The sequence below is a fragment of the Panthera tigris genome, chromosome B2 (genome assembly GCF_018350195.1).
Source record: "Panthera tigris isolate Pti1 chromosome B2, P.tigris_Pti1_mat1.1, whole genome shotgun sequence".
Classification (NCBI taxonomy): Eukaryota; Metazoa; Chordata; class Mammalia; order Carnivora; family Felidae; genus Panthera; species Panthera tigris.
In genome coordinates, this window is record NC_056664.1 from 33,151,834 (window position 1) to 33,160,798 (window position 8,965).

The 8,965-nt window shown below is 58.9% G+C and overlaps 1 protein-coding gene across 4 annotated transcripts in view; it reads left to right on the forward strand.

The window, feature by feature from the left end:
• PACSIN1 (protein kinase C and casein kinase substrate in neurons 1) overlaps positions 1 to 7,344 on the forward strand; it is a 57,412-nt gene extending 50,068 nt beyond the window's left edge. For all 4 annotated transcript variants that reach the window (XM_042986153.1, XM_042986154.1, XM_007085291.3 and 1 more), the window contains exons 3-10: positions 14 to 170; positions 1,347 to 1,582; positions 1,975 to 2,130; positions 2,223 to 2,398; positions 2,800 to 2,920; positions 3,019 to 3,146; positions 3,749 to 3,936; positions 4,472 to 7,344. In XM_042986153.1, coding sequence (XP_042842087.1) covers positions 14 to 170; positions 1,347 to 1,582; positions 1,975 to 2,130; positions 2,223 to 2,398; positions 2,800 to 2,920; positions 3,019 to 3,146; positions 3,749 to 3,936; positions 4,472 to 4,581 — 1,272 coding nt within the window. In that variant the 3' untranslated portion in view covers positions 4,582 to 7,344. The remainder of the gene's footprint in view (positions 1 to 13; positions 171 to 1,346; positions 1,583 to 1,974; positions 2,131 to 2,222; positions 2,399 to 2,799; positions 2,921 to 3,018; positions 3,147 to 3,748; positions 3,937 to 4,471) is intronic.
• Positions 7,345 to 8,965: the final 1,621 nt, after the last annotated feature.

Consider the following 8,965-nt stretch of genomic DNA (forward strand, 5'->3'; position numbering starts at 1 on the left):
CCTTGGCCGCCAGGTGGGGAACTACAAGCGGACGGTGAAGCGCATCGATGACGGACACCGCCTGTGCAACGACCTGATGAACTGCGTGCAGGAGCGCGCCAAGATCGAGAAGGCGTACGCGCAGCAGCTCACCGACTGGGCCAAGCGCTGGCGCCAGCTCATCGAGAAAGGTGCCCCCATGCCCACCCCGTGCGCCTCGCCCAGGCCCTAACGGGCTCCCCACAGGCCCGGGTTCTGGGAGCGCCCAGCCACCCGGATGCACTTGCACCCCCCGGGCCACGGGCCCTTTGGAGGCACCGTCCCCACACTGCACTCTGACCCTCCCAAACCAAGCCAGGTCTTCCCTGTCCCTGTTCAACACGACTTTGTACAATTTTAGGTTGGATTAAACAGAACAAAACAAAACAACCTTTTTATTTCAAAATAATTTTAACTTAGGGAAAAGTTGCAAGAATAGTAGAGAGAACTCTAGTCTTCAACCAGATTCGCCAGTTAAAATTTTACTACATTTGTTTTCCCAGTTCCTCTTTCCGTTGTGCATATGTGTTCTGAATCATGTAAGTGGGACGCATGCCACTTTACTCTAAATCCTTCACGTATCTCCCAAGAGTAAGAACATTTGCTTACATAACCATAGTTCAACTATCAAATTCGGGACATTTAATATCACCCATATGCAAATTTGTTTGTGCTGGTCTGGGAGCCAATCCAGAATCACATTACCGCATTTAGTTGTCCTGGCTCTCAATTCCTTCAATCTAGAACAATTTCAGCTTGGGGTTTACATGTATTTGTTAACATTTTTTTTCTCTTCCACGAGTCTCTAAACCCCATGAGGGCAGGGGCTGAGCCCACACTGCCCAGCACAGTGCCTGGCACAGAGCTGATCCCCAATACACAGAGGAACAAATGACTGGCATGACTGGTCCCGGTGGCCTCTTGGCATCTGTCACCAGCTGGTTCTTCAGTTGTAACAGTCAACATTCCTGAAGCACCTACTGTGTGCCTGGTGCTGTGCTGGGCTTGTGAGAACTCACGGGGTGCAGGCTGCCCCCATGGGACTCACGGGCTGACAGGAGAAGATAGGGAGTAGGCACAGAGGTAGGTGCTATAAGAAGAATTCTGTGAGGGCTGCAGACCGAAGTCTGTGAGAATAGAGCAGTCAGAGAAGGCTTCCCAGAGGAGGTAGTTGGGCCCTGAAGGACAGGAAAAACTATAAAGAGGGCAGAGGAGGGCATTTCTGCGCCCATGGCGTGTATGGGGAAAGCGTCAGAGAAAAGAGGCATGAAGGAGGCCCCTGGGCAGGGGACGATGAGGGCCTCGTGACCCCATGACCATTTCCTCAGGCCCACAGTATGGCAGCCTGGAGCGGGCCTGGGGTGCCATCATGACGGAGGCGGACAAGGTGAGCGAACTGCACCAGGAAGTGAAGAACAACCTGCTGAACGAGGACCTGGAGAAGGTCAAGAACTGGCAGAAGGATGCCTATCACAAGCAGATCATGGGCGGCTTCAAGGAGACCAAGGAGGCTGAGGACGGCTTCCGCAAGGCCCAGAAGCCCTGGGCCAAGAAGATGAAGGAGGTGCCCAGTGGGTGGCTGCTGCAGAAGGGTCAAGGGTGGGCAGCTGAGCTCAGAGGGACGATCTGATCAGAGGGAGAGACTCTACAGATGGGGCGGGCAATGCACCGCCCGCTGGGAGCCCCACAGCCTCGTAGGAAGAAATATCCACAGGTGGGGCGGGCACCTCAGTGCCCAAAGGGAGGGCGTCCGTAGGGGCAGCAGGCAGTGCCAGGTGGGGATACATCCACGCATGGGTGGGCACTGCTCCCATACCTGGAGCTAGGGCCCGCGCCCCTCCTGCCTCTTAGGAACGTGTGTCCACTGCTCCCTGCAGGTGGGAGGGCTTGATGAGCGACCACATTGGTTCCTGCTTACAAGCAGGAGCTGTACCTCCCCTCCCCCGGTCCCCACAGCTGGAGGCAGCAAAGAAGGCTTACCATCTGGCCTGCAAAGAGGAGAAGCTGGCCATGACCCGGGAGATGAATAGCAAGACGGAGCAGTCGGTCACGCCCGAGCAGCAGAAGAAGCTGCAGGACAAAGTGGACAAGTGCAAGCAGGATGTACAGAAGGTGCCGACGGGCTGGGGTCCGAGGGGTGGAGTCGGGGGTGGCCGGGAGCTGCAGGCCTGGCTCTCACCCTTCCTTTGCCCTGGGGTCTGTAGATGCAGGAGAAGTATGAGAAGGTGCTGGACGACGTGGGCAAGACCACACCCCAGTACATGGAGAGCATGGAGCAGGTGTTTGAACAGTGCCAGCAGTTTGAGGAAAAGCGGCTGGTCTTCCTCAAGGAGGTGCTGCTGGACATCAAACGTCACCTCAACCTTGCCGAGAATAGCAGGTAGCTGGCCGTGGCAGCGCGGTGGGCACAGGCACCCACAGCAGAGGGGAGAAGTGGTGTGCCGGGCATCCTGGGCCCCATGTTATTGGAACAGGAAGGGTGGGCAGAGCCGCAGGGGCCAAGGAGGAAGAGGCGCCAAATACAGTGGCCGCCTGGGTGCAAGCCAACACAGATTAGGCACTAGAGAAATGCGCTTGGATGGATGGATTTGTGGCTAAGGTGACGATAGGGGAGGGTGCCTGCTGGAGCTGACCACAAGGAGATTGTTCCCAGCTGATTTCCTAGCTGGGGGGCATGCCAGCACCCCGGTCCCCTGAATGGGCTCCCTCTGGCCCTCGCCGAGGATGAGAAGGGGCCACGGTGCACCTTGGCCCCCAACTCCTGATCTCCCCTGTGCACAGCTATGTCCACGTGTACCGGGAGCTGGAGCAGGCTATTCGGGGGGCTGACGCCCAGGATGACCTCAGATGGTTCCGCAGCACCAGCGGCCCCGGCATGCCCATGAACTGGCCCCAGTTTGAGGTGAGGAGGTGTGGGGATGGGGAAGGGAAGACAGAGAAGGCTGGAAGGGACCTCAGGGGGCAGCCCCCCTGCCTCACTGCTCCCCTGGTGCCCACCAGGAGTGGAACCCAGACCTCCCTCACACCGCCACCAAGAAAGAAAAGCAGCCCAAGAAGGCAGAGGGGGTGACGCTGACCAATGCCACTGGAGTGGTGGAGTCCACATCCCAGGCTGGGGACCGTGGCAGGTGAGTGCCTCCTGGGGAGCTTCCTGGGGGCCAGAGGGGCCCACAAACTGGGGCACATGAGTTTTACCTCAGAAGACCAGGAATGATCTAAATCACGGCAACCCCGTGGTCCTCTCAAAGGTAGTGGTGGGTCATCCTTTGAGAGCACCTACTGTGTGCCAGGCACTGTTGTAAGCATGTGCCATATATTAACCCACTGAAGCCTCCCAACACTCTGAGAAGTGTTTAGAGTCCCATTTTGCCGATGGAGAAACTGAAACCCAGAGAGATTAAGTGACTTGCCCAAGGTCACATAGCTAGTTAGTAAGCCTCAGAGCCAGGATATGATGTCCAAGAGGTCAAGCTCATTAACCACTAGTGCCCCTCTAAGATGATGGGTCAGATGTTCTCAGGGGTCCCTTTCAGCACCCCCTCACTCAAGGTCTGAGTAATAATGCTAATAGTCCTGCCTCACATTTGTCCAAAGAGCTGTCAGTGAGGGTCACTGGCCCGGGAGCCCCCCTTACCAGGCCCATCCTTGTTCCAGTCTTCGTGAAATTTGGGGCCAGGGCTCAGATTGGAGGAGGGGGCAGTTCATGCTGGGTCCCCTCGCTGTGTTTCAGCGTTAGCAGCTACGACAGGGGCCAGCCTTATGCAACCGAATGGTCGGACGACGAGAGCGGGAACCCATTTGGGGGCAATGAGGCCAATGGGGGCTCCAACCCCTTCGAGGACGACGCCAAGGGAGTGCGTGTGCGGGCACTCTATGACTACGACGGCCAGGAGCAGGATGAGCTCAGCTTCAAGGCTGGTATGGTGGGCTGGGCTGGGCTGGGGGGGTGGGGCGTGAAGGCAGGAGACGCCCGGATTTGCTGGGAACGCGGCTGGGGGCGGGGCCTTGTGCGTGGGCGGGGCCAAACCTGGAGGGTGGTCCTGGCCCCTGGGCTAAGACTCGAATTAGGGTACAAGGGCAGGGCCTGAGAGCGGCAACCGGGTGCCAGGGGTGGAGTCGGGACTTGAGAATAGGGTGGGGGCGGGGCCTGAGGGCTGGGGCTGCCTGGAGAAGGGACAGGATTAGAAAAAGGGAGCCAGAGGCGGGGCCTGGGCTTGGGAGGCTGGACCGAGACCCAGATTAGCTGTTTGGCTGGGGGCAGCAGCAGGTTAGGTGTTTGGGTGTGGGAGTGTGGCTGGGGCTGATCTTCAGAGTGAGCTTGGGGCAGTCATGGGAGGGCATTGGGGTGGGCCTAGAATAATAGTATTGGAGGGCTTACCTAAACTCTCTCTAAGCGTCCCCATCCCCCCCCCCCCCACCCCCGTCAATGAGCTCCTCTGTGTCCCCTTCCTAGGAGATGAGCTCACCAAGCTGGGCGAGGAGGACGAGCAGGGATGGTGCCGCGGGCGGCTGGACAGTGGGCAGCTGGGCCTCTATCCCGCCAACTACGTGGAGGCCATCTAGCTGCCCTGCTCCCCTTCACACCACCCCTCACTCCTCACCCGCCACCTCCCCTCCCTTCTCTCTCTTGTCCCTCTTCCCTCGCCATAGAGTTCCAGACATATTTTCCGATCAAGCTTTTATTTTTTTAAAAGTCAAAACAGAACAAAACAAAAAATACAGAGACAGAAGCATTTGCAGGGCTGCCTGGAGGCCAGGGCGGTGGTGGGACTTGGGGTGATGGCCCCAGGGTAGGCGAGGGTCCTAGTACTTAGCCCAACAGAGACGTTCCAACATTGCTCTTCAGATCCCACCAAAGAGTCTCCTGAGCCCTGAGGGATGTCTCCCGGACCCTTCTCTCCTGCCTCACTTCCCCAGACTACACCCCTCACCCCCACCCCCACCCGCACCCCAGGCTGCCAGCACCCGTCCCCCTCCTCTACTCTGGGCTCGGTTTTCTGACCTCTTCCTTCTGCCTCACGATGCTCCCCTCTCTCCACCACCCTACTCTCAAAGGCCTCCCCTCCAGACCCCAGAGAAGGGGGGCCTCCCAGTCTTTAGTCTTCCACTTTGCCCCGGGGAGTGCCCTTCTTCTCCTGGCCTCGCCCCTAATGACTGGTGGGGCTGGAGGAGGAACCGTCATTCTCTTCTCCCCTAGATGCTTCCCGGGATCCCTGGACTCCCCCAGACATGACCAGGGGTGAGCTGGAGTTGATGACAATGTCACTGGGGTGAGGCTCAGCTGAGGGACCAAGACCCTGCTGGGGTCCTTCTTTCCAGCTGTTGGCCTTTTGGGCTCAGGCTCTTCCTCAGGGCCATACCTCTTGGTCACCTGCGGAGACCCTGCCTCCATCTCCTGAGTCTTCAGGCAGGGGGAGGGGCCTCAAAGCCCGGGGCAAAGCCGGCAACTGTAGCAGCCTCCTCCCATTTCCTAGGGGCGGGGGCACCTTGCCCACCCACCTTCCTCCCTCCATGTCCATCTGAAGCCCTAGTTGCACTAGGCTCGGCCAGCCTGCAGGAGACTAAGCCTTGTGGCCTCCCATCCTGCCCTTCCCCTCTCTCGCCTGTCTGGGAAGACACTGGGGGAGGGGGGGCGGTGTCTGAGGGAGCTTCCAGCCTGGCACCATCAGGGACACTGCAGCCAATGGGAAAGACAGGGGTTTGGCAGGAGGGAGGGGCCCGGGCCCTCAGGGGCAGGACAGTCACCCTTTCTTCCTTGTCTCCTCCTCCTCAATCAGCCCCTGCCCTTGGAGCCGCCCTTGCCCTTGGAGCGGAACCCCCCCTGCTGGCAGCCCCTCCTTATGTCTAAGCCTGGGTAGCAGTTAAAGGACATTTGGGGGTGGGGGGAGGCAAAAGGCTTGCCCAGAGTCGGAGAGTTTCCTGTGTTTGGTGAAGGAAAGCTGTGTTGGGTTACTAAATACTAGTACCAGGTACCAGCCTCTCCCATATGTGGGGGCCCCTGGGAGGCTCGGAGAAATAGACCAGGGCAGGACAAAACCTCGAGGTGGGAGGACATGGCTGGAAGAAGGATCTCTTGGGAGCCTCAAGGGTGAGGCCTTGGGACTTCCGGTAGCGCCGGCAGAGCCCTGCTTCTGGGCCTCAGCGCTGCAGACACCCACCCCCTTCCACAGCACCTGCCCCCCGCCACCCGCCGTCCTCCCTCCCGGCCTCCAGGTAAAGACAGTGGGATACCCAGCCCCTCTGGCACCCCTCAGTCCTCTTTTGCTCCCTGCTTCTTCCCCCGACAGTCTACTATTAGGTCATGGACCCCATCCTCCAGGCCCTGACCCTTGTTCACAGTGCAGAGATCCTGGGAGACTCTGGCAGGGGCCTGAACTGGGCCAGGGGAGTTGGAGGGGGGGGATGATGGCACCCCCAGGGACAGGCAGACTCCCCACCCCCAGCACCCCATTTCCTGTCACTGTCTGCTCTCTGGGCATCCGCTGCAGCCTGAGATGTGCCCTAGGCTCCCTCGGAGCCTGAAGCAAGATTTTGGAAGCCCTCCACCCTCCCAGTTCCAGAACAAAACCCTCTTGGGTCTCTCCTCCAGGTGGGGGAGTTGGGGTTGAGGCCTCTGCCCCTCACCACCCTTGGAAGGCAGGAAACTGGCACATCTGCGCCTTGGGGCCTGGGCTCCCCCTCTCTGTGCCAGTGGCTTTCTAGCACCTGGGGAGGGTCTGTGGTCCTGGCTGGACCCCAGACGTGTCCCCTTCAGCACTCCAGCTGCCCACCCCCGGGGCAGGGACTTGAAATCCCATCCTTTCTGAGCAACCACCTCCACGGCCCAGTTTGGGACCAGTCTCCCTCGGTCCCCAGGCTCCTCAGGACCCCGGAGACAGAGGGTCTCCTACCTGGCGGTCCCCCCCTCCTCCCCCGAGCTCTAGGGGCCTGGCCCCGCCTGTCAGTGCTGGTGTCAGGGCACTCACCACCGAGCGTGGGGGCCGCGCCCCTCGCCGCGCCCACCACCTCCTGTAGCCCCCTACCCACACCCTCAATGCTGCACGGGCCCGCCCTGTGGGGCTCGGCGACTAATGTGTTTTGTCCCCAGTTAACCACCGTTCTGCAGCCCGGCTCTGCAAGGGACCAGGGCTGCCCTGCCGCCCGCCATCTGCTGCCCTAGGCTTCCTGACTCCATTAGTCCGACACTTGTGAAACTCCGAGAAGTGCTGTGGTCTCAGCAATGCACCTGTTTTGTACATGATTGTGTAATTTAAAGGTATATAAATACAAATATATATATATCAGTTGTGATTGTACGACTGTGGATAAAATCCAGAACTGTGTCAACCTGGCTGGATGTGGTCCTCTTGAGTCTTGTGTGTCTCTCGAGCTGAGAGTTCTCTGTGGCAGGGACGTCTGTCAGGGGGGATGGTGCCCAGCATGCTGCGTGCTGTCCTGGCTGACCACCAGTGGGCTGGCGGCTGGTCTCTTAACCTTCCGGGGCCCCGGGCCCTGCTGCACAGGGAGGGTGACAGATGGTGTGACCCTGCTCTTCTGGGTGCCTGGTGATGAGCACTGACCAAGAGCACTGGGACACTTGGGGTCCCAAACTCAAGTTCAAGGTTTGACCTCTAAATAGGTTTGGATTTTTTTTTAAGTTTTTTATTTTGAGAGAGCACGCATGAGTAGGGGAGGGAGACAGACGGGGAGAGAATTCCAAGCAGACTCTGTGCTATCAGAGTCATGGGGCCCAGTGCCACGAACCATGAGATTGTGACCTGAGCAGAAATCAAGAGCCAGATGCTTAACTGACTGAGCCACCCAGGTGCCCCCAGGTTTTAAATTTTTATTTATTTATTATTTTTGAGAGACAGAGAGAGACAGAGCATGAGCAGGGGAGGGGCAGAAAGAGAGGGAGACACAGAATCTGAAGCAGGCTCCAGGCTCTGAGCTGTCAGTACGGAGCCCAACGCGGGGCTCGAACTCACGAACTGTGAGATCATGACCTGAGCCAAAGTCAGACACTCAACCGGCTGAGCCACCCAGGCGCCCCGTTTTTTAAAATCAAAATTGTAAAAGTGACTGCCGAGGCCTGGGGTTCCTGGTTGTTCACAGTCCCAGGCTCTCTGCGGTGTGATACCAGGTCATGCCATGTTTTTCTGTGTCCTGCCTGTCCTCTGACAGCATTTCTGTGTGGGACCCCTGGGAGGGCTCCTCCTGGAGGATCGCTCGAGGGAGTGGGCAGGACCGAGGCTCTGGACCCTTGGCTGTGCCCTGCCGGGCCCACACCCTGCCCAAGCCCTGCTCCAGCCTCCCCACCCCCAGCTAGGTCCCCTCTGGGCCGGGGCTGGAGTTCTGCAGCCAGTTCGCCACGTCCTCACCTGCACCCCGGCCTTGGCTTCACCCAGTCAGGTTGGATGTCTCTCTGAGGCCCCTCTGGGCCCGGCAGCCTGGCAGGGCCCTGACACAAACCCATTATTCAAGGCAAATATACTGCAGCCCCCCCGCCTCCCCTGCCCCTTGGCCTCTGGACAGGGAGAAAAGGTCAAGGTGGCGGGTGATCTATTCTCCACCTTGTGTCCTTTCTCCCCCAGATCCACCTCCAGTGACAAGCCCCTGGTTTTAGCCAAACAGAAGAGCCTTCAAGTAAAGACAAGAGGTTGCCTTTTGTGCAGGTTCTTCCATGCAGCTGTGGGGAGCACTGCAGGCAGAGTCCCGGGAGTAGGGTCAGGGAATAGCAGGCTGGAGGGAGTTCTGCCGGACAGGTGTGCAGAGGAGGAAGAAAAGGACTCTGAAGTTTGCTGTTAGCACACAAAGTGTCACCGGATGGGTGTGTGTCTGCCAAGGGGATGTGTGCACTGTGGCAGACCCACACAGCGGGGACCTGCCTCAGCCCCCCACAGCTCTCCTTTCTGGAGTAGTTCCTGCGCCCCACTCCTAGCCCCTAATTCCCCTTCCTTTCCTCCCT